This window comes from Peromyscus maniculatus, chromosome 6, assembly GCF_049852395.1.
Source record: "Peromyscus maniculatus bairdii isolate BWxNUB_F1_BW_parent chromosome 6, HU_Pman_BW_mat_3.1, whole genome shotgun sequence".
NCBI lineage: Eukaryota > Metazoa > Chordata > Mammalia > Rodentia > Cricetidae > Peromyscus > Peromyscus maniculatus.
In genome coordinates this window covers 96,222,030-96,249,987 of record NC_134857.1, presented here as the reverse complement: position 1 = coordinate 96,249,987, position 27,958 = coordinate 96,222,030, and the positions used below count along the sequence as shown (strand labels likewise).

General features: G+C 42.3%; 1 protein-coding gene and 1 non-coding gene across 3 annotated transcripts; both read left to right on the top strand.

The window, feature by feature from the left end:
* The first annotated feature begins 1,355 nt into the window (after positions 1-1,355).
* On the top strand, positions 1,356-27,539 carry Rtca (RNA 3'-terminal phosphate cyclase). 2 transcript variants are annotated; one of them, XM_006977823.4, is made up of 11 exons: positions 1,356-1,515; positions 1,608-1,708; positions 2,650-2,793; positions 5,354-5,477; positions 7,511-7,569; positions 9,146-9,287; positions 12,385-12,509; positions 14,462-14,520; positions 16,756-16,850; positions 23,391-23,495; positions 27,124-27,539. In XM_006977823.4, exons 1-11 carry the CDS (start codon positions 1,471-1,473, stop codon positions 27,223-27,225), a joined length of 1,101 nt encoding a protein of 366 aa, XP_006977885.1. In that variant the 5' UTR covers positions 1,356-1,470; the 3' UTR covers positions 27,226-27,539. The 2 variants fall into 2 exon arrangements, with proteins under 2 accessions (XP_006977885.1, XP_015852021.1); XM_015996535.3 differs by lacking the exon at positions 1,356-1,515 and having other exon boundaries at positions 2,635-2,793.
* On the top strand, positions 20,790-20,896 carry LOC121830577 (U6 spliceosomal RNA). The gene has a single exon (XR_006073794.1). It is a non-coding gene; the product is annotated as a U6 spliceosomal RNA (small nuclear RNA).
* Positions 27,540-27,958: the final 419 nt, after the last annotated feature.

The following is a 27,958-nucleotide window of genomic DNA, read 5'->3' as shown; positions in this document are numbered from 1 at the left end:
CACAGCAAGATAAGCTGTCTCCAGAGGAGGTTATGTTTCTGCAATAGGAATCTAATATGTAAGATCATCAAGATACCGCACAGGCTGGAAAGATGGCTGCTTTTCCTTAGGACTCAGGTCAGATTCTTAGCACCCACTTGGTGGCTCATAATCTTCTGTAACTGCAGTCCCAGGGAATTTGATGCCCTCTTCAGGCCTCTGTGAGCACCAGGCACAGTGCACAGATGCACATGTAGGTAATATTCCCATACACATTAAAAAAAACTAATTTTAAAAAAGTACAACATTATATTCCTTTCCCAAAGCCACAGCCTTGTTTCAACTTCTCATTATTTCTTGCCTGTAAAATTACATCACTGGTATCTCTTCCTGTAGGCTCTTAGGCCTTTAATCTGTCTTCTTCATTCTTAAGAGGGCTTGTGCCTCTCACTTTGGTTAGCAGACTATGAGAAAATGAAGTTTTTCTAAGAGTCTTATTCTGGGACAAGGGAAAAGCTGGGGTCCTCAGCCAGCCAGAGGGGGGAGGGGGGAAGCTTGTCTGTCAGAAAGAGATTTCACAGTTTTAAAATCTGCTAGACCACTTTGCAGGAGAGACTGAATCATTGACAGGTCAATCATTTGGCCTGGACCACACCTTGCCCCAGGACTGCTTAGTTGTGCATCTCTATTGCCCCCTACTGAAACCTAAACTTTACCCTGAAGATAGACTTGGTCTATTTCTTCCTCTTCCCAATGGAACCATATTTAACAAATCTCCTTTTTCTTCTGCCTTTCATTATTACTCATTTCTTGGATTGGCTACTGAGGAGGGATGGCTGAACCCACTTAGTTAGGGCTGCCAGAGCCCAGGCTCTGACGGTAACCAGTCAAGAAACCATACAACCATAGCTAATACTCCAAATCTCAACTGTGAGTACTTCCCTGATTAGTATCTTGGAGCATGTTCTAGATGGGTTTAAGTAATTAATATGTTTCCAGAATATTGAGTTGGGACAGTACTGAGTTTATGAGAGAGTGATGTTTACATCACACAATTTAGGCAATTCAAGCTCATTTCCCAGTCGTTTGGGTACTCTGAGCTGCACACGATTCTGGAGAGGTATTAAAAACACCAGCCCGAGGGACAACTGAAGAATGTACCTGTTGGGGAAAAGGTCTCTGGAACCTGAAGGTTTTGCTGTGTCACCACCCCCTTGCGGTCAGCACCGCTCCCCGCGAATTTGGGAAGCCTACTCCCTGCGCAGCCTCTTTGCGCGTCGGGCAGCGCGCCTGCGTACGGATTGCGGGCCAGGTCCACAGGGGGATTCGTTCCCGCCGGAAGGATTTCCCCGGAGGCACTAATTCCTTCTCCTTCCGGCCAGCTCGGGTCCCGGAAGCGCAGTGTCCGGGCTGCTGGCTTGGCGGCGCGTCGTCTTTCCCCCGTTGCTACCGGGGCGTGGTCGCTGCGGGCCGGGCTCACGCGCGCCGGCGATGGAGGGGCAGCGGGTGGAGGTGGACGGCGGGATCATGGAAGGGGTGAGTGCGGGGCTGAGTGTGGGGCCGGGGCGAGCCTGGGCGGTGGGGCCTCTATTCAGCGTCTCTCGTTTCTTCTCCCCGCTGCTCTGCAGGGCGGCCAGATCCTCAGGGTCTCCACCGCCCTGAGCTGCCTCCTGGGCCTCCCCTTGCGCGTGCAGAAGATCCGCGCCGGCCGCAGCACGCCGGGCCTCAGGTACCGTGGGCGGGCGGGCGGGGAGGGAGCCGGGTCCCGGAGTCTAGGTCGCTGGGCTGGGAGACCCGGGATCCGAGCCCGGGTTGTAGGGCGGAGGATGCCCCGGGCAGCGTCTGGAGTGCGGCCCTCGTCCTCCTTTCCTGTCCCCAGGACAGGCTGCGGGTTGTCCTTGGGACGCATTGAAACAGGGTAGTTTGTCCACTGGTGTTTCACTGTAAATTCTAATCTTATTCTTACTCTTCTTCTTATTGCAAGATGTCATCTAGCCTAGGGTAACCCAGAACTCCTGAAATGGGGAGAATAACCTTGAACTTTTGATTCTCCTGACTCCACCTCTTAGATGCTAGAATTACTACTGTGTGCCACCACGCCCAGTTTATATGGTTCTGGGGATGAAACCTAAGGCCTCCTCCATACTATACCAGCACTCTACATACTATGCAAGCAACATCCCTATCCCCCTAACCAATCAATCTCTTTTTATAAGAGTAGCCGTCAAATTGTTAGCGCACACCCTTGTAGCCTCCCTTTAAGTTAATTATATCTTTAAAAGGTCTTATTTAAACGATTACATTTTTTGTGGGTTGAGGCCTCAACATAGGAATTTAGGGGATGAGACATAATTCAGGCCATGGTGTCATGGGTTATTCGGTGGAATTCAAGCAAGGCAGGTGGCTTGTAAGTAGTTTTATTTTTCCTTTTTTATACACTTGGAATTTGTAACAAGTTCGTCAGCGTGTGTTTGTAGCCCAAATATCCAGTCTTGAAACCTTTAAGAAGTTGCCTATAAACAGTGAGTTCAAGTGCATTAGAAACTCCAGTTGCAGCCCCGCCGTTGAAGACACCACACTTGCTTTCTGCCCATTGCTCCTGTAACTGTCATAGAGTGGGGCATAGACAGTCTGATCGCACACGTTTTGATGCAGTATTATGACCTGAAGGCCTCAGCATTTGTCTGGACTGGAAATGGTTCGAGATTTGTGTGATGGGCACCTGGAGGGGGCAGACATCGGCTCAACAGAGATCACCTTCACGCCAGAGAAGATCAGAGGTGGAGTCCACACAGCGGACACGAAGACAGCAGGGTATGTCTCACTCAGTACTCCAACCAGACTGCGATTCAGATGTGGGTTCTGTTGCTTCCTGGACGTGCTCTTTAACCCTTTTGAGATTCAGTTTTTGCCTCTTTAAAAATGTAAATAATATACCTTTCAAGGTTCAGACCAATGGATGTGAAACTTTGTTTCACAACAAAGTTGAGCTGTAGAATTGATTGATTGATTGAGACAGGGTTTCTCTGTGTAGCCCTGGCTGTCCTGCAACTCACTCTGTAGACCAGGTTGGCCTCAAACTTAGAGATCTACCTGCCTCTGCCTCCTGAGTGCTGGGATTAAAGTCATGTGCCACCACACCTGGCCATTGTAGACATTATTATTGTTATCATTTTTCTTGGAGACAAGGTCTCCTGTATCATCCACACTGACGTTGAACTCATGATTCTCCTGTTCCACCCTCCCAGGTCCTGAGGTTACAGGCATGTGTGTCGCTGTACCTGGTTTCCCCTTACTGTCTTAATAAATACCTGTGCAACTCTAGGTAGTTTTCGAGGCTTGCCTTGCTTGTTCAAGACCCTGGGTTCGATCTCTACAACTGCAGGAGGGGCAAAATGCTCAAGTCTAAACATTTTAGCAATCCTAATTACTCCCTTTTCCCCATGGGAAATGGAGCTAGGGGCCTGATTCAGTGGTGGAATGCTTGATTGGCATTTAAAAGTACTGGGGTTCAATTCCCACTATCAGAAAGCAAACAAATCAAGAATTAACAAAACACCAGCAAAAACCACCCAGCCTTGTGGGAAATGGAGATCTTAGCAAATTTCTTTTTTTTGTTTTTTTTTTTTTGTTGTTTTTGTTTTTGTTTTTTCGAGACAGGGTTTCTCTGCGTAGTTTTGCGCCTTTCCTGGAGCTCACTTGGTAGCCCAGGCTGGCCTCGAACTCACAGCGATCCGCCTGGCTCTGCCTCCCGAGTGCTGGGATTAAAGGCGTGCGCCACCACCGCCCGGCCCAGTTTACTTTTTAACACACTTGCTGCATTTTATCCCTGGTTGTGATTGCAGTACTGTGAGCTTCGTCCTGTGTGTAAGCACTTTACATGTTGGATTGCTTAGAAACCATGGTTTGTAAGTAAGCTAAACATCTCTTTTTTGTTTGCTCCTAGACTCCACTCCTTAGGAGAATCTATTTACATTGCTTGTATTTTCTTTCCCAATACTACATGCATTCCTCAGCCATTGAGTATTTAGAGAATTGTCCAAACTGCTTATCAGTAATAGAGACTTTTAAAATATCCTTTAGAGTAAAAGATTCATTAGAAGTGTTATTAACACCTGTGGACAGACAGACAGCAGAATCTCTTTGAGAAACAGTCAAGGCCCAGAAATAGAGACTGTAGTTAGTGTGCTTGTATCTTTGTTATATGATGTTAAAGAATTTCTTTTGATTGTAGATGATATATGTAATTCCTTTAAAACTGCAACCTACTTAGGGATGTGATTATTTTCATTTTGAAGGACAGTAACCATTCATTTAAAAAGTCTGACCAAATACTTCATTTTGAAAAGCACCTTACATTCTGTGACTAATTTTTTTATGTAATTTTGTATGTATTGTAGTTTTGTATGTCGACTATAAAGAGAAAACACCATGTGAAACATTGTTTCCAGTCTTTGTAAAAGGCCATCCTTTCACATGAACTCTGTGTTGGTAGGAACTGGCTGTGACTTGGTATCTGAACAGTGTCTTGTGCATGTTAACAACCCAGGTATAAGCAGGTGGATATTTCTAGTCTTGGCTGTTCTGAATGCATTTTCAGAAACTGCTTTCAAGAATACTTTGAGAGCTGGGCAGTGGTGGAGCTTGCCTTTAATCCCAGCACTCGGGAGGCAGAGCCAGGCTAATCTCTGTGAGTTTGAGGCCAGCTTGGTCTACAGAGTGAGATCCAGGGCAGGCACCAAAACTACACAGAGAAACCCTGTCTCGAAAAACCAGAAAAGAATACTTTTAGAAAACATTTGAAGGTTTTATTCTTTATGTGTTTATTGTTAATAATAATGGTAATATGAAGTATCAGAATTTAGCCAGAGTCAAATAGATCATGTGTTTAACCTTGAATTCAAACTTAGATTTGCATTTTTATTTTCATGTACTTATATGTATTCACTTTGGTTTTTCGAGACAGGGTTTCTCTGTGTAGTCCTGACTGTCCTAGAACTAGCTCTGTGAACCAAGCTGGCCTCGAACTCACAGAGATTCTCCTGCCTCTGCCTCCTAGGTGCTGGGATTAAAGGTGTGCACCACCACTGCCCGGCCACATTTTTATTTTTACTTTAATATTTTTGCTGGTGCTGGGTACTCAACCAAGACCTCACAGTTGAGAGGCTGAAGCTTCTTACTGTTGATTTATTACTTCAACGCAGTTTGCTTATCATCTTTCTACTTTGAAATAGTTCCTTAGGTTTCAGGATTTTACCCTTCAGAAACTGTTTTCTAACTTCTCCATTGTCTGAGCTACAAGTCACTGGTGTGTGGTAGCAGCTGTTCGGAGACTCCCAGCAGTGCGGTTAAGCGTGTTCTGCCTTTTCCTTAGGAGTGTGTGCCTCTTGATGCAGGTCTCAATGCCTTGTGTTCTCTTCGCCGCTTCTCCATCGGAACTTCGTTTGAAAGGTGGGACGAACGCTGAAATGGCCCCGCAGATTGATTACACCTTGATGGTAAGGGACGGCCTCACGCTCTCTAAATGTGTCTGGAACGTTTTTGTGGACATTCCTGTCAGATGTGTATTCTAGTCCTGTTGCAGGAGAGGGAACAGACCAGGTTTACTTTAGGGTTTGTGTCATAAATTAATAGTGTTCATACTGAGGTTTTTAAGGACCTAAAAGTAAAGTCTATGGGTTATATCAATTATTATATAAAAAGCCTATTTTTATTTTAGTATTGTCATACTTAATGGGGGGAAAAGTACAGGTTGAGCACCTCTAATCTGAAATACTAAGTGAGCCAGTGAGATGGCTCACTTCAATCTGTATTAATGTGTTTTTTCCTCTAGGTTTATTGTGGCATAATTCTTTACAATTAAATTGATTCCTTTAAATGAAGTTTTAGGAATCTTGTGTACACACACACACACACACACACACACACACACACACACACACACACGTACCTGTGAACCAATTTTCATAGCTAAGATGTGGAATAGTTTTATTTAAAAAAATAAATTACACACCTTTGTAGCTAGTCCTGTCCCAACTCCTGGCAACCACTATTCTATTTTCTCTTACTTTTGTCTTTTTCACAATGTCATCTGAAGTGGTAATGCTCTGTATAGCCTTAGATTTGGTCTTTTTTTCCTCTTTTCAAACAGGGTCTTATGTATCCCATGAGGGCTTTAAATTCACTGTGTAGGGAGGGTGACCTTGGCTTCCAGTGCTCCTGCTTCCACCTGCAGAGCTTGAGTTGCAAGTGTGCACCACCATGGCCAGTGCATGCTAGCCAGGCATGCATGCTAGCCAGGCAGGCTACCAACCGAGCTCCCGTGCCAGCTCCTGGATCTAGTTTTTTTCACTTACATAATAAATTTGAGACTCACAGTGTTACTGCAGTAAAGGCCAAGTGGTTTTAATCTGTGAATGAACCAGTGCTTAAGTGCCCCCTTCCATTTGAGTTTTTGAAATGTTTGGGGGGGAAACCCGGGGCTTTACACATTAGGCAAGTGCTGGGTTACATCACCACTCCTGTCTTTGAACAAAATAAAACAGAAATTTAGTGCTGTCTATACCTCCTACACACATGAGATAGCCTAGAGAAGCAAGCAAATCTCAAGTAGATGGCATGTGTTTTCGTGGGCTTCCGGCTTAATTACCGGAAGTCTTCTGAAGCACTCCGTTCTGATGGACGGCATCATCTTTTTAGTCAGTGAGATGTGTAATGAAAGTCACTTCCTCCTTACCTAGTAATTCACATAGAGGAAACTACTCCATAGAAGCTACTGTGGATGTTAAGATCCTTGAGCATAGCCTTGTATAAACTGATTATCATTGGAAAGCATACATAGGCATGCTACCTTAGAGCAGTGGTTCTCAACCTGTGGGTTGCAACCCCTTTGGGGGCCGAATATCAGCTATCCTGCATATTGTATAGTTATAGTAACAATTCATAACAGTAACAGACTTACAGTTATGAAGTGGTAATGAAGTAATTTTATGGGGGTCACCACACCATGAGAAACTATATTAAAGGGTTACAATATTAGGAAGGTTGAGAACCATTGCCTTAGAGGATGGTTCAATAAATTCTGCTCAGGTGTCATGTTGTTTAAATACTGCTTGGGAAGAACTTAGGATGTTGTGAAAAGAATGTTTCTAATATGAAATAAGAAAAAGTGAGGGTAAAGCATCTATCTAATAAGATTTAGCAGCACTGAGAAACAATGAGTAACGGAAGGCTGTTCACCAGCGCCCTCTTGTGTCTTTTAGTGCACACTGTTGACACTGTCATTGCTGGGATCCAGTGTGTGGAGCTGCTGGTTTTTATTAGATAGACTTGCACAGTCCTGCTTAACTAAACGTTAACCGAGTATCTGTGTAACAGGTTTTTTGTGTGAACAGTAGCATTGATCTCAGTATTTGTTGTTCCTGTTTATCTGTAGCACCTACTGACTAGCTCACTGCATAGCGTTTTCATTTAAGAATTGAACTTGGTGAGTCTGCATACCAGTGGCTAAACTAACAACTGACTTTTTCAGGTTTTCAAGCCAATCGTTGAGAAATTCGGTTTCAAATTTAATTGTGACATTAAAATGAGGTAAGTTACGCAGTCCTCAGTGCCCTACCCCACCCTTCTGATGGCAGTGCTGGGGGTCCAACCCAAGGGCTTTTGCATGCCCAGGCCAGGGCCCTGTTGATGAGTTACACCCCAGCCCTTAACCTTTTTCATCTATTACATGTTCTAAAATTAGTGGAAAAGTTACATTTAGAGAACTGTCACTCTAATACTGTTAATGCGTTGTCTTTTATTATAAATTTCTTTTGTTTGTTTGTTTTTGTTTTTTGAGACAGGGTTTCTCTGTGTAACAGCCCTGGCTGTCCTGGAACTCACTCTGTAGACCAGGCTGACCTCGAACTCACAGAGGTCCTCTTGCCTCCGCCTCCTGAGGGCTGGGATTAAAGGTGTGCACCACCACTGCCGCCACTGGCTTCATGATAAATTTCTTAGAGAAAGTAATTGTACTTTGTGGCTTCAAGATAAACTGCAGAGCTGTGGGACCTTACCAGCCACCTGCAGTGTTCATTTGTTTCTGGAGAGAGATGTTTTCATGAGAATTTCTGCACAGAGGGGATTTTCATAGCTAGTGTCATCTACTCCTGTGTCATCCATGCCTCTGAACAGGCAAAGTGGTCATTTGTGTGGATAACTACATCACGCACTCTGGAGCCATAAAGAGACTGCTCCACAGCGTAGTCAACTGACTTCCTAAGAAAGTCCGGCCTTTAGGGATGTCTCTGTAAGCTGTCCTCTGCTGTTCAGTAACAAGAGTAAAGTGTTGGGCCTGGAGCTTAATGCTTTATGGTCTTACCCCAGTTTTCCTCTCTAGTTTCAGCTTCCTCCTACTTTCACATTGTCATAGTCTAACTCAGTGGGTTGCCCGCTGTCTTAAACTACTTTGCCCCTTTAAATTCATGTTATTTATCCCCTGCTCACTTAAAAATTAGAGATCATATTTAAAATAGAAAATAATAATTTCTATTTGGACCTTTGATGGATGCATACACGCTTGCTCATCTGTTGGTACCTCTTTGCAGCCATACTTATAATCTTAGTAGAATGTAAACTATGTCATCTCCTTGGAGATTCTTGAGGATGGAAGCACAGCAATTCTCAGCATCTGCAATAAATGAATAGAACTGAGCTAAAATTTTATTGGTGTTCAGCGGCTTATATGTTCATCAGGTATTAATCTGCGTGCCTGTCATGCCAGCGCTAAGTTAGGCCTGGAAAACAGAGTCTAGCAGAGGCAGTGTTGCTGAGCTTGTGCTCTCAAGCAGCACTTAGAGTAAAGTTGCTTATGCTGAGGAAGATGCGCTGGGCTATCTTAAGTGGTCGTCACTGCTGTGCCCATTGAGCACTTGAAATGGTCTCGTGTAGCTGGGGCAATGATTTCTTTGAGCATTGTGGGTTGAACTCAGGGCCTCACGTTCACATACTAGTCACTCGTGTCTTAACACTGCACAGCGGACATCCGAGACTGCAGATATTCTTTAGACCTTTCACGGAATTTCCACAATTTATAAATCGTTCTGGTATCCTTCCTGTTACTGTAATGTATTGTTAAGCCTTACTTTGTCTTGTACTCAGTAGGTATTTGTTCTCCTTTGCCTAGGGGCTATTACCCGAAGGGGGGTGGTGAAGTGATTGTCCGAATGTCGCCAGTTAAACAGTTGGACCCGATAAATCTGACTGATCGTGGCTCTGTGACCAAGATTTATGGGAGAGCTTTTGTTGCTGGAGTTTTGCCACTGAAAGTAAGTTGTCTTAGTGCTCTTAGAAGTCTACGGACACCTTGATAGTACCGCAACATTGAAATTTTTTGAAAATAGTCTTTTCTTTCGAAATCAGAATTTCAGACAATTTGAGGTTTTGTTGGACTATTTTTCTTTCTTTTGAGGTTTTTGTTGTTGTTTAAAACAGGCTCTCACAAATAGCCCAGGCTTCCTGGAACTTACTGGGTAAACCACATGGTCTTGAACTTTCAGCATTATTCTTGTCTCTGCCTTCAAAATGTTGTTAGTTTCTTTTTTTCAAAACAGGGACTCATGTAGCTCTGATGTAGCTGATGATGGCCTTGAACTTACAGGCCCAGTAAACCCCAGGATTTATGAGTTAGGCAAACACTTGTTTTACTGCTTACTCGCGGAGCTACATATCCAGCCTGAGAACTTTTGTTTTGAATTATATGTCTGTCTTTCTTTTATTTTCATTTATTTACTTATTTGCTATTTATTTGTTTGTTTATTTTTGGTTTTTCTGGGTCAGGGTTTCTCTGTGTGTAGGTTTGGTGCCTGTCTGGATCTTGCTCTGTAGACCAGGCTGGCCTCGAACTCACAGAGATCCACCTGGTTCTTCCTCCCGAGTGCTGGGATTAAAGGCATGTGCCGCCGCTGCCGCCGCCCGGCTCTCTATTTGTTTCTTTTGTGTGAGCAGGGATTGGGCTGCATTCCATGTGCACATGTGGAAGTAGGGGTTGGAGCACACACCAGGGTGTGTTTGTGGAGAGAGAGCTCAACCCACAGGAGCCATTTCTCTCCTCCACCATGTGAGCCCCGGGTCTCCGGCTCATGTCAGCAGGCTTGGCAGCAGGTGCTTCTACCCACTAAGGCATCTCAACCAAGAAGGCCCAGGAAACGTATTTAGTTTGTTTGTTTTGTTTTGTTTGAGACGGGGTCTTACCATGTGTCTCTGGCTGGTACACCAGGCTGACCTCAAACTCAGAGTTCCACTTGTTTTTGCCTTCCAAATGCTGCCATTAAAGGTATGCCCCGCCCTGCCTAGAAGAACTTTTTTGTTTTGTTTTTTTGTATTTTATTTTATTTTATTTATTTATTTATTTTGGTTTTTTGAGACAGGGTTTCTCTGTGTAGCTTTGCACCTCTCCTGGAACTCACTTGGTAGCCCAGGCTGGCCTCAAACTCACAGAGATCCGCCTTCCATCTGACTCCTGAGTGCTGGAATTAAAGGTGTGTGTCACCACTGCCCGGCTGTTTTTTGTATTTTAAACTTTGTTATTTTTGTTTGTTTGTTTGATTTGGTTTTGGATTTTGAGACAGGGTTTCTCTGTGTAGTCCTGGCTATCCTGGATCTCACTCTGGAGACCAGGCTGGTCTCGAACTCACAGAGATCCGCTGCCTCTGCTTCCCAAGTGCTGGGATTAAAGGTGTATAGCCCCACCGCCCAACTTTTAAACTTTGTTTTATTTTATTCACCCCTTGGCAATCCTATAAATACCCTAGGGCAGAGACAGTCGAGGCCAGATGGAATAGGTTCCAGGCCCTTTCAAGGCTATCCTTTATTTTCCATCTGTTTCTCCCCCCTCTAAATCCTTCTATCTAATATTATTGCTCCTAATTAAGAGCAATAATATGAGTGTATGAGTATTTTGCCTGCATGTATATCTGTTCTATGTATATGCAGTGGGGAGGGGGGCTACCTACCACTCCCACATTTCCCCAGAGTGCTCTTAATTAGGAACAGTAGGAAATATTAGATAGAAGGATTTAGAGGGGGGGAGAAACAGATGGAAAATAAAGGATAGCCTTGAAAGGGCCTGGAACCTATTCCATCTGGCCTCGACTGTCTCTGCCCTAGGGTATTTATAGGATTGCCAAGGGGTGAAGCAAAAGACCACCCCCCAGTATAGCCAAGTGCAGACCATCTCAGACACCTGCACTCAGGTCCGTGGTCCTGATCATCCTCTATGTGGACCTGCTGGGTAAAGCCACTGGGGAACCTGAAAATGGGCTCCCATAATGCAGTGCCTTCTGGGGCTGGAAGAGGGTGTTGGGTCCCTCTGGGACTGGATTTACAGTGGTGATAAACTGCTTGGGATGAAAAGGGGGTCCTCTGGAAGAACAGACAGTGTTCTTAACTGCTGAGCCGTGCTCCAGCCCTGAATTTATTTTATTTTTATGTGTGTGAGTTTTGTCTTCATGTATGTACATGTATGTACACCACATGTGTTCCTTATACCTGCTGAGGTCAGAAGAGGATGTGGAATCCATTGTAGGTGCTGAGAACTGAACTCAGATCCTCTGCAAGAGCAGCAAGTGCTTCTGACTGCTGAACGATCACTCCAGTTCTCCAGAACTTAATTTGAATGTCTTTTCTTTTGAATTTTTTGAAGCCAGTGCTCTCTCTAGCAGTTTTAAAATGATGCATGGAGAAGTTAACTATATTATATAATTTTGAAGGATTAAAAGTGATGGTGACAAACCCAGAAAGACAGTCATGTACTCACTCATAGGTGGATTCTAGATATAAAATAAAGAACAATCAGACCACAACTCAAAGAACCATAGAGGGTATATATATAGCATGGAGGTCCCTAGGACGACTGTGGCTTATAATAAATTTCGGTTTTACTCAATTATTGAAAAAAAATAGCCAAATGAATGGAAACACATGAACTATGAACCAAAGACTGAGGGGCCCCCAGCTGGATCAGGCCCTCTGAATAGGTGAGACAGTCGATTGGCTTGATCAGTTTGGGAGGAAGGGACTGGATCTGCCTGGACTGAGTCTACCAGGTTGATCGCAGTCCTCGGGGGAGGACTTGTCCTGGAGGAGTTGGGAATGGGGGGTAGGTTGGGGGGAAGGGGAGGGGGTGGGAGGGGGGAGAATAGGGGAACCCGTGGCTGATATGTAGAACTGAATGGTATTGTAAAATAAAATATATATATATATAAAAAGTGATGGTGACAGCCAGGGTCACCCTATCTTGAAAATCAAACCAAAAAACAAACACATAAACAAACAAAACACACACACACACCAACAAAGTTGAAAAACAAATTGTCCAAATAATCAGTGATGAATTTGTTCTCCTTTTCCAATTTGCCAAAATAGGTAGCAAAAGATATGGCGGCGGCAGCTGTGCGATGCATCAGAAAGGAGATGAGGGATCTGTACGTCAGCATCCAGCCTCTGCAGGAGTCCAGGGACCAAGCCTTCGGCAACGGCAGTGGCATCATGTGAGAGTGTGGACTTACACATTAGTAGAAACTCTGAAGTCATCATCCATCAGAGTGGAAGGGTGTTTGCTCAGTTGAGGGTTCTACAACATATTTGTAAGGACATTCTACCTAAAACAGCAGTTTAGTGAATTAGTGTCACGCGGCTGTACTTGTCAAACTCAAGAGACAGGGCCAAGAGTCACAACTTTGAGGACAGCCTGGGCTCTTATCAAGATACTGCCTTAAATTAGTCATAAGCAAAACACCAAAAAAATGGTCATTGTGGTTTTTCCCCTGAGGTATTTTGTAGATCCTTGCACTTTGTCAGCATTTGTCTATGGGTCCCATGACCATAATTCAAGCAACTCCAGGTAAAAGTATTTCGGAAAAACAAGTTTATATTCTAAATGCATACAGGCATTTTTTCTCCTTGTCATTTCTTAAACAGTACAGTGTAACAACTATAACAAAGTGTGTACATTACAGTAGGAGTCTTAAGTAATCTAGAGATGATTCAGCGTGTAAAGGAGGATGTGCCTACAAGTTTGGTGTCAGTGTTACATCATTTCTCTTTTGTTTTTGTTTTTTGAAACAAGGTCTCATGTAGTGTAGCCTGACTTTGAACTTTCTGTATGTCAAAGGATGGCCTTGAACGCATGATCCTCCTGCCTCCTTCCTGGGAGGACAGGGATGTGCCACGTGCTCAGCATGTTGATTGGTTTGGTGAGACAGATCTTACTCTGTAGTCCAGGCTGGCCTCATATTGTCAGTAATCCTGGTGCCTCCCATCCCAAGTGCTGGAGTTCCAGGTGTGAACTAGTTGATACAATACCAGTTAAAGGACTTAGGTGTCCTTGGATTTCAGTATCCTTGTGTAGATCCTGGAATGAACTCTCCGTGAATACCGAGGGACAGTTGTAGTGAACTTAAATTTCTTTTAAGATTTATTCTTTTAGTTACATGTATGTATGTTACATGTGTCTTCATGTGGGTCTGTGCATATGAGTGAAGGCATCTGTGGAGTCTCTTGGAGCTCGAGTTCTAAGCACTTGTGAGCTGCCCTCAGTGAGTGCTGGGTACTGAACTTGGGTCCTCTGCAAGAGCAGTTTTCTTAGCCACTGAGCTGTCTTTCCAGCCCCCTGAATGTAAATATTTCAGCTAATCAGAAAGTAATCTTTAAAGCTAATGCTAATAGCAATGTGTCCAGTTTTTTAAAGATACCTCAAGTATGAAATTAATTTACAAATACTTAGTATGGTAATGATGTCTTTAAAAAATACTATGTTGCCGGGCGGTGGTGGCGCACGCCTTTAATCCCAGCACTCGGGAGGCAGAGGCAGGCGGATCTCTGTGAGTTCGAGGCCAGCCTGGGCTACCAAGTGAGTTCCAGGAAAGGCGCAAAGCTACACAGAGAAACCCTGTCTCGAAAAACCAAAAAAAAAAAAAAAAAAAAAAAAAAAAAAAAAAAAAAATACTATGTAAACCCAGCTAGGAGTTAAGTTACGGAAATTCTTCAATTGATGTTTTTGAGGTACAGAAGTACAGTGTTTTGTGGATACTTACATTTCAAACCACCTTATTCAGAAATTTACAAAGTTTAAAGTAAGCACTTACCTTCTTTGCTCTAGTACTGTGTAATAAAAACCTAGGCCAGAACTGAGTCTGTATGAAGATCTTTTTATTTAAGATGACCATAGAGTGCTTTGTAGCGCTGTGTGTGGGTAACCACTTAGTGCTAATGACAGAATGAATACCTTGTACGTGTGAGAGTAGAATCTGCTGAATTTTTGCCCAAAGGAATCCTATTGCCCCAAGAGGGCTGGTGGGGGATTGTTATCGATGTCACTGTCTGTGGGAGGAGTTTCGCTACTGCAGTGTGGTGACCAGATTTAATTTTCCTGTAAACAGTAATTTACGTGGAATTTAGAGTGTTACAGTGTTGGTAATTATACTTTTTTCCTCCTATGTAGCATTGTTGCTGAGACATCCACTGGCTGCTTGTTTGCTGGATCATCACTTGGCAAAAGAGGTATACATGAAGAAGAGGGGTCTATAATTCCCGTTGTCATTAAAAGAATCATCATCTCCTCACGGTAGACTGTTGAGAATGATGACTGACTTACGTAAAAGATAGAGTCAACTATTAGAGCTAGCAAATTTTTCATCTCTCCCAACTTTGTATTTTGAGAAAATTTCAGACCTCAAGTAGTCCTTCATACACCCTCTCCTAGGTGCACATTGTGACTATTTAGCTACATGTTATGTGCATTTCACTGTGGGTGCCATGTCTCAGTCATGAAATTGCAGCATGCATTTCCAAATACCCACAGATTCATGGTGCCGACCTTACACCTGAAGAATTTGTTACAAAGACATGCCCACACGTTAACTTAAACAAGTTGCCTAGAAGCATTGTGGGATTTATTTATGTTCACATAGTGTTGAGCCATCATGGTTATTGACTCTTTTATTCTACTTTATTACTTTATTTGGTTTTCTTCAAACAAGGTCAGCCTTTGTTGGCCTGTAATCATTGCATAGCCCAGCCTGGCAATCCTCCTGTCGTAGTTTTCCAAGTGCTGGGATTGCAGGCATGTGCTACTGGGCCCAGCTTGGGCTGTCTTTAGTGCAGAATTCTTTGCCTTTTCTTTTTAACTCTTATGAGACTGACATTTGGAAAAGTTCAGGACATTTTTCTCAATAGAATTCCTCGTAGTTTGGATTTGCCTGGTTGTCTCGTGCTCAGGGCTTTCCTGTGAACATTTTTAGGAGGAATCTTGCAAAGATGATTTCATGTACAGCTTTTCTAGACAGTTTTCTCAAGGGGTGTGTGTGTGGTGTGTGTGTGTGTGTGTGTGTGTGTGTGTGTGTGTGTGTGTGTATGTGTATGTATACTTTATTTTATATATATGATCTAGTAAATGTAAAGATACAAAATACAAACAAAATTGCCTTGTTCTGAGTTCCTAAGAAATTTTTATTTGCAGCCAAGGATTTCTTTTAAAGAATATAGGAGAATTTGACTTTTGTTACTTCTGATAGAGTTATTTTGTATTCGTCTTTGTACCAAAGACTTAGATGTGTAGAAAAGTAGTAATAGAACAAGGGATGTACTCAGAATGGTTAGCACCTGTTTGGATCTTTTTGTTTGGGATTTGTTGTGTGCAGTGAATGGTATCTTGCCCTCACCCTCAAGCCTCCTGTGTCAGCCTCCCTAACTTCTGGGTTCAGCAGTGAAAGGACTAGACTTTAAATGCTTGCTCTGGGAGAGTCACCTGTTCTTTTTAGAATGATACGGAAAAACCTTCAATTCTGATGAAATTTTCTGTGACTAATTCTAACTTGTGTAAATCACAAGTTTTAGATTGGAAACTGAGGTATAGCTTTGGGTTATAACTTTGTTATAAACTGGCCTTAAAATGAATTTTTTAAAAATTAAATAATGAGTGTTTTGCCTACATGTACATCTGTGCACCACTTTTGTGCCTGGTACCCGGGGAGATCACAAGAAGGTGTTGGACCCCCTGGAACTAGAATTACAGACAATTGTGAGCTAACATGTGGGTGCTGGGAATTGAACCTGGGACCTCTGGAAGAGCAGCCAATGCTCTTGACTATGTATCCTCCAGTCCCTGCTTTTTCTGTTTTTGTATTTATTTTTCATAGTTTTGTATAAGCTAGGGCCTCACACATTCAGGGTAGGTGCTCAAGCACTGAGCCACATCCCTAGCCCATGAGTAGTAGTTTTAAGAAATGCACGCCACAGAGCACACGTGGAGGTCAGAGGACAGCGTTCAGGAGTTGGCTCTCTTTTCACCGTGTGATTTTTGAGGCTTGAACTTGGGGCATCCGGCTTGGCTACAGGTGCCTTTACTGACTGAACCATCTCACTGGCTCCATAGTTAGTATTTCTTAAGCAGGCACAACCTGTTTTTCCTCCACTTGTGCATTGACACATTGGCATTTCTCAAGTTTCAGAAGTTTAAATAACATAAGGTCCTTCCTAAAATGTGCATTGGTTAAGTTCAGAGCCTAAAAGGAAAACATTACCTCATTGCTAATTGGGATGTACCAATTAAACTTTTTGTTTTTCTGGGACAGAATTTCACTCTGTAGGCCAGGCTGGCCTTGAACCTGGAACAATCCTGTGTAGGTTCCCAAGTGCTGGGATTTCAAATATGTGTCACCTTATTGAGTTCCGTTAAACTTGGTGACTTGGAGTAATTTGTTGTTCTTTTCTTTATGATTACGCCTGCTGTTTCAGGTGTGAATGCCGACAAGGTTGGAATTGAAGCTGCTGAAATGCTGTTAGCAAATCTTAGACATGGTGGCACCGTGGACGAGTATCTACAAGACCAGGTAATGGCAATGGCACTTGGAGGATCAAAACCATCCTTCCTGCTGGATTGGAACATAATGTTGAACACAAATGTCTTTAGATGTCCCATCAAATATCCAGACACTTTTGTCTCATTCTCTTGGTCTCAATGCAAGGTATTTCCGCTCAAATGTGTCTATACTGGAACTTTTTATTTTTTTATTTTTTTTGAGACAGGATCTTGCCTTCTAGCTCAAGCTAATTTTGAATTCTCAGTATGCACTTTGCGTCTTGAGTGCTGGGATTGCAGATATGTGTCACCACACTTGGCTTGAATATAGTTTTTTCACATGCTGTTTAATTATAGAAAGTCCTATTCCAATCATTTGAAAAGTTTTCTCTTAGAATTTATATTCCTGGAGTTTCAGTCCCTGCCTTTCTTGGCCTGGCTTTCACACACTTGCTTTCTTCTTGGTGTATTTTCTTTGCTTAGTTCTGAAATGCTCTTCTCTCTTCTTCTAGTCACTTTGCTACTTAGTTGCTGTTTTCTTCTTGTCAGGTTTTTCATTTATTTAAGAAATTTTTTAATTCATTTTATATATCAACCACAGATCCCCCTCTCATCTGTCTTCCTGCTCCCCTTCAGCCTCCCCTCCACCTGACCACCCCCTCCCAAAGGGTAAGGGCTCCCATGGGGAGTCAGCAAAGCCTGGTACTTTCAGTTGAGGCAGGACCAGCCCCTCCCAGCTGCATCAAGGCTGAGCAAGGCATCCCAGCATAGGTAATGGGCTCCAAAAAGCCAGTTCATACACTAGGGATAGATCGTGATCTCACTGCCAGGGGCCCCTCAAACAGACCAAACTACACAACTGTCTCCTGTATGCAGAGGCCTTAGTCTGGTCCCATGCAGACTCCACAGCTGTCAGTCTGAAGTTTGTGAGTTCCTATAAGCTTGGCTCAGTTGTCTCTGTGGATTCCCTCATCATGATCTTGACACACACACACACACCCCTTGCTCATATAATCCCTCTTCCCTCTCTTCAACTGGGTTCCCCGGAGCTAGGCCTGCTGCATGGTTGTGGATCTCTGCATCTGCTTCCATCAGTTACTAGATGGAGGCTCTATGATTACAGTCAGGGTATTCACCAATATGATTACCAGGGTAGGCCAGCTTAGGCACCCTCTCCACTATTGCTAGTAGTCTCATTTGGAGTCGTCTTTGTAGATTCCTGGGAACTTCCCTAGCACCAGATTTCTCCCTTACCCTGTAATGTCTCCCTCTATCAAGATACCTCTTTCATTGCTCTCCCACTCAGTCCCTCCCCCAGCTGGACTAGCCCGTTCCCTCATGTTCCAATCCCCCATCCCCTCTCCTCTATTGCCCGCCCCCATCCCCAGTTTACTCATGGAGATCTCCTCTATTTCCCCTTCCCAAGGCGATCCATGTTTCCTTCTTAGGGTCCTTCTTGCTTCCTAGCTTCTCTAAGAGCTGTGGGTTGTAGTCTGGTTATCCTTTGCTTTACATCTAGTATCTACTTAAAAGTGAGTACATACCATGTTTGTCCTTCTGAGTCTGGGCTACCTCACTCAGGATGATATTTTCTAGTTCTATCCATTTGCCTGCAAATTTCATATCATTGTTTTTTACAGCTGAGTAATAATCTATTGTGTATAAGTACCACATTTTCTTTATCCATTCTTTGGTTGAGGGGCATCTAGGTTGTTTCCAGGTTCTGGCTATTACAAATAATGCTGCTATGAACATAGTTGATCAAGTGTCCTTGTGGTATGATTGAGCAGTCCCTTGGGTATATGCTCAAGACTGGTATAGCTGGGTCTTGAGGTAGGTTGATTCCCAATTTTCTGAGAAGTTGCCATACTGATTTCCAAAGTGGCTGCACAAGTTTGCACTCCTACCAACATTGGAGGAGTGTTCCCCTTGCTACACATACTCTCCAACATAAGCTATCATCAGTGTTTTTGATCTTAGACATTCTGTCAGGTGTAAGATGGTATCTCAGAGGTGTTTTGATTTGCATTTCCCTGATGACTAAGGATGTTGAGTAATTTCTTAAATATCTTTTGGCCATTTGGGATTCTTCTGTTGAGAATTCTCTGTTTAGCTGTATAGCCCATTTTTTAAAATTGGATTGTTTGGTATTTTGATAAATAATTTCTTGAATTCTTTATATGTTTTGGAGATCAGCCCTCTGTCAGATGTGGGATTGGTGAAAAACTTTTGCCATTCTGTAGGCTGTCATTTTGTCTTCTTTATCGTGTCCTTTGCCTTACAGAAGCGTCTCAGTTTCAGGAGGTCACATTTATTGTTATTCTCAGTGCCTGTCCTACTGGTGTTGTATTTAGGAAGTGATCTCCTGTGCCAATGCATTCAGTACTACTTCCTACTTTCTCTTCTATCAGGTTCAGTGTAACTGGTTTTATATTGAGGTATTTGATTCACTTGAGTTTTGTGCATGGCGATAGATATGGATCTATTTGCAATCTTCTACATGTTGACATCCAGTTATGCCAGCCCCATTTGTTGAAGATGCTTTTTTTTTTTTTTCTCATTGTACGGTTTTGGCTTCTTTGTCAAAGGTGTGTGAGTTAATGTCAGGGTCTTCATTCAATTCCTTTGGTCCACATGTCGGTTTTTATGCCAGTACCAAGCTGTTTTTATTACTATAGCTCTATAGTAGGGCTTGAAGTCAGGGATGGTGATGCCTCCAGAGGTTGCTTTATTATACAGGATTGTTTTAGCTATCCTTGGTTTTTTGTTTTTCCATATGAAGTTGAGTATTGTTCTTTCCAAGTCTGTGAAGAATTGTGTTGGAATTTTGATGGGGATTGCATTGAATCTGTAGATTGCTTTTGGTAAGATTGCCATTTTTACTAAGTTAATCTTACCTATCCATGAACATGGGAGATCCTTCCATTTTCTGATATCTTCTTCAATTTCTTTCTTCAGGGACTTAAAGTTCTTGTCATACAGGTCCTTTGCTTGTTTAGTTAGAGTTACCCCAAGGTATTTATATTATTTGTGGCTATTGTAAAGGGTGATGTTTCTCTGATTTCTATCTCAGCCCATCTATCATTTGTATATAGAAGAGCTACTAATTTTTTTTTTTTTGAGTTAATCTTGTATCCTGCCACATTACTTAAGATGTTTATCAGCTGTAGGAGTTCCCTGGTAGAATATTTGAGATCACTTATGTAGACCTCATATCATCAACAAATAGTGAAAGTTTGACTTCGTTTTTCCAATTTGTATCCCCTTGATCTCCTTTTGTTGTCTTATTGTTCTAGCTAGGACTTCGAGTACTATATTGAATAGATATTGGGAGAATGAACAGCCTTGTCTTGTTCCTGATTTTAGTGGAATCACTTTTGAGTTTCTCTCCATTTACTTTGATATTGGCTGTCAGCTTGCTGTAAATTGCCTTTATTATATTTAGGAATGTTCCTTGTATTCCTGCTCTCTCCAAGACCTTTATCATGAAGGGGTATTGGATTTTGTCAAAGGCTTTCATCTAATGACATGATCATATTTTTTTTCTTTCAGTTTGTTTATATGGTGTATTACATTGACAGATTTTTGTATGTTGAACCATCCCTGCATCTTTGGGATCTTGATCATGGTGGATGATTTTTAATGTGTTCTTGGATTTGATTTGCCAGTATTTTATTAAGTATTTTTGCATCAGTGTTCATGGGGGAGATTGGTCTGTAATTCTTTCTTTGTTGCTTCTTTGTGTGGTTTAGGTATCAGGGTAACTGTTGCCTCATAGAAAGTTTGGCAATGTTCCTTCTGTTTCTATTGTGTGGAATACTTTGAAGAGTATTGGTGTTAGCTCTTTGAAATTCTGGTAGAATTCTGTGCTGAAACCATCTGGCCCTGGGCTTTTTTTGGTTGGGAGACTTTTAATAACTGCTTCTATTTCCTTGGGGGTCATTGGTCTATTTAAATTGTTTGCTGCCACGTGCTCGCTTCGGCAGCACAGACACTAAAATTGGAACAATACAGAGAAGATTAGCATAGCCCCTGCACCAGGATGACATGCAAATTCGTGAAGCGTTCCATATTTTTAAAAAAAATTGTTTGCTGCCTGTCTTGATTTAATTTGGGTATGTGGTACTTACCCAGAAAATTGTCCATTTTTTGTAGATTTTCCAATTTTGTGGCGTATAGGTTTTTTTTTTTTTTTTTTTTTTTTTTTTTTTTTTTTTTTTTTTTTTTTTTTGGTTTTTCGAGACAGGGTTTCTCTGTGTAGCTTTGCGCCTTTCCTGGAACTCACTTGGTAGCCCAGGCTGGCCTCGAACTCACAGAGATCTGGCTCTGCCTCCCAAGTGCTGGGATTAAAGGCGTGCGCCACCAACGCCCGGCTACGTATAGGTTTTTGAAGTATGACCTGATTGATGATTCTCTAGATTTCCTCATTGTCTGTTGTTATGTCTCCCTTTTCGTTTCTGATTTTGTTAATTTTGATATTCTCTGCCTTTTGGTTAGTTTGGATAAGGGTTTGTGTGTCTTGTTGATTTTTCTCAAAGAACCAACTCTTTGTTTCATTGATTTTTTTTTTTTTTTTTTGCATTGTTCTCTTTGTTTCTATTTCATTGATTTCAGCCCTCAATTTGGTTATTTCCTGGCATCTATTCCTCTTGGATGAGTTTGCTTCTTCTTCTTCTAGAGCTTTCAGGTGTGCTGTTAAGTTGCTAGTGTGGGCATTTAGTGCTATGAATTTTCCTATTAGCACTGCTTTCATGGTGTCCCATAAGTTTGGGTATGTTGTGCATTCATTTTCATTGAATTCTAGGAAGTCTTTAATTTCTTTATTTCTTCTTTGACCTAGTGGTGATTCAGTTGAGCATTATTCAGTTTTCACGAGTTTGTAGGCTTTCTGTAATTTGTGGTGTTGTTGAATTCTAACTTTAAGCCATGGTGGTCTGATAAAATACAGGAGGTTATTCCAATTTTTTTGTATCTGTTGAGATTTTCTTTGTGACTGAGCATGTGTTCAATTTTAGAGAAGTTTCTATGGGGTGCTGAGAAGAAGGTATATTCTTTTGTGTTAGGGTGGAGTATTCTGTAGATATCTATTAAGTCTATTTGAGTCATAATGTCTGTTAGTCCTGTTATTTCTTTGTTAAGTTTCTGTCTGGCAGACCTGTCCATTGGTGAGAGTGGGATGTTGAAGTCTCTCACTATTAGTGTATGGGGTTTGATGTGCAATTTAAGCTTTAGTAATGTTCTTTTTACAAATGTAGTTGCCCTTGTATTTGGGGCATAAATGTTCAGAATTGAGACTTCATCCTGGTGGATCTTACCTGTGATGAATATGTAACGTCCTTCTCATCTCTTTTTAGTAATTTTAGTTTGAAGTCTATTTTGTTAGATACTTGGATAGCTACACCAGCTTGCTTCTTAAGCCCTTTTGATTGGAAAGTCTTCTCCAGCCTTTTACCCTGAGGGGTATGGAGTAGGGCTTGTAGATTACAGGGTCAGATGGGTGGGGTGGTCAGGCCTGTCCACAGGAGTCCTGCCTGCTGGCCTGCAGCTGGGGCTGCGATGGGTAGGGGGAGGGGCACCGCTTCTTGTCAGTGTTAAAGTGATCGAGGCTCATGCTTTCTCACCTGTTTTTTCTTGGTTACTTTTTCCAGTCTCAAGACTTAAGTACCAATTGTAGAGTGACAACTCCCAGATTCGTCACTGCCCAGACTTTCCTTAAGTGCTCATTCATTTTCCTGTGCCTGGTGATACTCAGCTGGGACATGTCACAGCTTCTCAGACCCAAGAGCAGACTCACATTGGGAAGTAGACTTCACTTGAATGCTTGTATCTCCACTCTTCTTTTGAGACAAGGTCTCCCTCTCTAGCCTCACATCCACCACCCCGCCTCAGCCTCTGCAGTGTTGGGATTACAGGCGTGCACTTCCAGGCTTGGCAGAGAAGACATTTTTATATTTCACTGTCTGTACACTTTCCTTTCTACCATATCTTCCTCTCGAGTCAGCAGTCTGCTTTTAGAGATGTGTTCTCAGGCTGGCCGGTGGTAGAGCTCCTGCCTAACATGCCTGGAGTCTTGTGGTTGATCTCAGAACAGAGGAGAAAAGGAGAAGGAAGAGGAGGGCTCGGCAGGATTTCTTGACCGTTTTCTTGGAACACTTCTCCTTATGTTCAGTCATTTCCCTCTTGCCTAAGTCCGTATTCCCAGGAATTCTGTAGTCTCCGTTTGCCTTTTAAAATCTGACTTTAGAAGAGAAGAACTTGTCTTATATGCCAGGTTGCAGAAATATTTGGTCTAATTAGTGTAACAATGTCCAGCTCTCTGTTTTATTCTGAAACATACATTTTTAAAAGTCAGTCTTGCTAAACATTTATTAAGCCACAGACTCTGGTTAACACATTCTCTGTCACCATCTAAAGCTTCTGGAAACAAAGAAAATGCAGATTATTCTTTTAATTCCTTTGTAAAGCTGTTTTGCTTTCTAGTAGCATTTTCCTTATGGGTGGCTGGGGAATTGGAAATTCTGAGTATTTGCATATTTGTGAGATTTTTTTCTTCTCTGTTCTTCTTTAATAGCTGATTATTTTCATGGCGCTAGCCAATGGAATTTCCAGAATAAAAACAGGACCAGTCACACTGCACACACAAACTGCTATTCATTTTGCTGAACAACTAACCAAGGTGAGTCTTCTGTTAGCAAGAGCAACTGGGTTAATAAACAGGAAACCCAGCAGTAATCACAGTTGATGCCGCTCCTGGGCTCCCTGCGTGGCGGGCTCTTCGCTCCCTCAGCATCTGTCTGTGTGTTGTACTCCGTGTGAAACGGTGGGGGCTGTGAGTAAAATGAGCGGAGAGGAGGCTGTTTAGTCTGTAGTTCTGTTCGCTGCCTGGGTTTGAGCACACCTGGAGGACGTTTTTGAAGGTCTTGTGGTTCTGCAGCCATCAGTGAAGGCATTCTGCTTTTAACACTGTGTGAGCTCATGTTTGTACCTTTTCTTCAGGACTCTTAACCAAAGAGAGAGAGAGAGAAAGATGGGGATATATTTCACTGTGAAACTAATGTTAATTTCTTTGTAGAAAATCTACAAACTATTTCCTCTGGGTAGTAAAGCCCTGTGGAGTTTTTCCTTTTCAGACTGTGTCTCACTTTTTTACTATGAATACACACAGCTTCTTCTTTTCCTTTTCCAGTACCAGTGCATATTTTTATTTTGTAATTTCTCTTTTGCTTTTTGCATGGTTTTAGTTTAGTTTTATTGAGTCAGGGTCTCAATCTGTATTTTGGGCTGACTTTGAACTTCGTAGATGGACCAGTAGAACTTGTGGTCCTCTGGCCTCGCCCCAGGCATGCTGGGGTACAGCAGAGCCACCACACCCAGATGCTATGTTCTCTGTAATATAATTCTGTAAAATTTATGGCTCAAATTTTATGAGGTTGCTGACTTTTTTGAAATTATAAAAGTAATTCGCATGCGGCATGGTAGTGAATGTCTGTAATTCAGCACTTGGGAGTCAGAGGTCAGCTTTGTCTACACGGCACATTTCAGGTCAGCCTAGGCTATAAGGTAGAGACTCTTTCAAAACAAGAGCAATAAAAGGATAAAAGAACTACATCAAACTCTCCAAAGAAGTCTTTTTTAATTTTATTTTTTTAATTGACAATAGTTATTTTCATACAAAATATTCTGATCATGGGTTCCCCTCTTTGATCTCCTTCCAGATCCTCCCCACCTTCCCATACTTCCACCTCAACACCTTTCTTAAGAAAACAGACAAGAAAGTAAAAAAGACAAACAAGAATAAAACAAAATGAACAACCCCCCCCCAAAAAGAAGCAAAGAACACCACACATTCTCATTCCCTCTCTCTGCCACACATTCTCATCCTTCTCCTCTCTCTCTCTCTCTCTCTCTCTCTCTCTCTCTCTCTCTCTCTCTCTCTCTCTCTCTCTCTCTCTCTCTCATATTCTTCATGAGCCAGGCATGGTAGTGCATGCTTATAATTGTAGCACTTTTGAGGTGGAGGCAGGAGGATCAGGAGTTCGAGGCCAGCCAGTGCTATATAACAAGACCCTGTGTCAAATCTTCACTCCCTCTATCACCAAAAATAATTCACTAGCTAAAGAAAAAATAGCATCACAGCTGTGGAGGTGCACAGAGCCGGTCCCTGCTTTTCCTCCCTGTGCAGTTCTTAGAACTTCTACTCGAGTTTCGGTTGTTGTCGTTATAAGGGATAGGTTTCGCTTAAATCAAGAAAAGCCTGATAAGAATGGAAGGCAGATAATATCTGATGACAAGAGTGAATTAACTATTTTATAATGTCCTTGATTCCCTGTTTCTTGCTTTTTTTTTTTTGTATTGTTTTGAGAGTCCAAACCAATGATCTGTGCATTTTGGAAAAGCATTCTATCATTGAGCTTCATCCTATTATTATTTTTAAATTTATTTTTATTTTATTTTATATTTATGGATGGTTTGTCTGCATTTATGTCTGTATCGTATTTGTGCCCGATTCCCTGAGAAACTAGAAAAGGGTGTCTGGTCCCCGGGAGCTGGAGTTAGCGGTGATTGTGAGCCTCCCTGTGGGTGCTGGAATTGAATCTGGGTCCTCTACATGAACAGCCAGTGCTCTCACGGGCACAGCCATCTCTTCAGCCCCCTGCGCTTACCTTTATTTCTACTTACGCTGTATTTACACTTATTACTCTCCTCCATCATAGATTGATGTTCTTGCTAGTTGTTATCAAGTTTATTTATTGTAGCCTTAAGTTTTACAATACTTTGTATGTTTGTAGCCACTTACATAGCCACTCACGTTACTTCAGTGAGTCCACAGCAGAAAGTACTCTGAGCTGGGGGGAGAGGGGGTTGTGACTTTTGTTTCTTATTCAGCTGTGTGTGTGCATGTGTGTGTGTGTGGAGGGGATGTTTTCCTTGAAAAAGGGTCTTGCTAAGTGTAGTTTAGGCTGACTTCAAACTCAAGATTCTCCTACCTCAGCTTTCTGCATGCTGGGCTTACAGGTCTTTACCACCCACACTTGGCTCGTGTGTGTGTGTATGTGTGTGTGTGTGTGTGTGTGTGTGTGTGTGTGTGTGTGTGTGTGTTTTGAAACAGAGTTTCTCTGTGTATCCTTGGCTGTCTTGGAACTTGCTTTGTAGATCAGGCTGGCCTGGAACGAGCCTCGAACTCATGGAGACTCAAGTGCCTCTGCCTCTGAGTGCTGGTATTAAAGGTGTGCGCCACCACACCCAGCCTTTGTTGTATTTTAACTGGGTGACCTGGGCCAGAGTACCTTTATTTTTCTGTGCTTCAGTGCAAATAGCTCATCTGTAACTTCACCTAGATCTTCTCTTAGGCTCTCTGTAAGTATACTTAAGCATAAACTTGAAATGATTCCCTATCAATTACTTGTGTTTCATATTTTCATGTTTGTAATTTGAAAAATGCAGACACATAACTGCGTGAAGAGTTTGGCTCCCTTGCTCAGTGTTCAGTGTTTCCTCATTCCAGGGTCATGTTTAGCTGTCTACTTGTACAGTTAGTTCCCTGTTACGTAAAGAGAAACAGAAAGCCTGTGAATGTGACTAGTCAGGAAGACCGCAGGATGATGGTTTCAAATTGTTGTATTTTAGAGACTCCTAAAACTTAAGGTGTACTTGAAATCCCTTTGCCAGAATCTTAAACCTATTCAATTGTTTTGAGTTAAATTCAATTTTGTTAACAGGAACTATATTTTCCTTAAAAATGATGCTTCCAGAGCACAGTGACAGATCACATACTTCAAAGCCGGCTTTAGCTAACAAGTGAGAACTGGAGCGTTAGGCTCAACGATGAAGGATGATAGTCGCCACCACCCTCCACCCACCCACCCTTTCTGAACTAGCTTCCTGAATTATGTATTTGGAGGATTAAACTGGCAGGAAAAATTTCGTGAGAGCAAATAATGTCATATCTGACAGGTAAATGATTCAGGCCCATGTTTTAGAACAACAAAGGGGAAGAGAAAAGGTCCCAACAACATTCAGCGCTTCAGAAGCTCCACTTGCCTTGGCTGCACATGTCTCTCTCTGTGTTCTTAGTCAGAGGTGTGGGGGAGCCTGATCGCTCTGTTCCGACAGACTCCACAGCAGTGAACAACAACCATGGCCCCACGACAAAATAAGCTACTGGATTTCTTTATAAGTCATTTGATTTTTATGTGTGTACCTTCTTAACAAATGGACTTGATATTAACTGTCTCCTTAACTTTGAGTTCTAGGATTGTCCTCTGTCCTTTTTGTTGTACTTACAGCTAATATTCTGCTTCCAGGCCAAATTCACTGTGAAGAAGTCAGAAGAGGAAGAAGATGCCTCTAAAGACACTTACATCATCGAGTGTGAAGGAATCGGGATGGCAAATCCACATCTCTAGGGGTTTACCTGAGCAATACCTCCATGTTGTGCTAACTGATTTTATATATGCTACAACACAGTGACTAAGAAGTAAGACATTGACTGCATTTGGAGGAGTCGAAGCATAGTACTTTGAGATGCTGAGAATGCTTCATCATGTTAAGCTCACCTTCACTGTCTCCTGAGATATAGACAGTGAAAGACAAAACTTGATGAGTAGGATAGTAAATTTCAATATTAAAGTATTGAAATCAGATGTGGTTTATACCCCAAATATGTGCTGCTTCTCCTTTTTTTTTTTTTAAATGTAATAAACTAAGCCAGGGACATAGAGTTAATCTGTAATTTGTGTTACTAGTGACCTCATCTGTAGTTTCACTTTCTGTAGTTTGAGCTACCTAGGATCAACTTTGGTCCTGAAATATTAACTAGAAAATTCGACATAAATAACTCATCAGTTTTGAATGCAGCTTCTTTCTGAGTAGCATGATGAAATCGCACACCTTCTGTTCTGTCCCACCTGTGAGATGACTCGTTTGTCCAGTATGTCAATATTATATATGCCGCTGACTTGCCATGACACACTTGGTAGCTGTTTGCTATCAGAGCAGTAGTTGTAGTATTACAGTGTTTGTGTTCAAATGACATTAGAATATTAAAGGCTCCAGTGTGCAGGAGCAGGGGGACTTGACCACTCAGGTGTGCCCAAAAGAAAGGCTTCCTCTAAGTAGCGTATCACATCATCTGAGCCC

Bases quoted from the DNA above. Each gene is read 5' to 3' on its own strand.
- Rtca (XM_006977823.4), top strand. From the start codon at position 1,471: ATGGAGGGGCAGCGGGTGGAGGTGGACGGCGGGATCATGGAAGGG. The intron at 1,516-1,607 runs GTGAGTGCGGGG...GCTGCTCTGCAG, and splicing joins ACGGCGGGATCATGGAAGGG to GGCGGCCAGATCCTCAGGGT. The intron at 16,851-23,390 runs GTAATGGCAATG...CTTCTTTAATAG, and splicing joins ACGAGTATCTACAAGACCAG to CTGATTATTTTCATGGCGCT.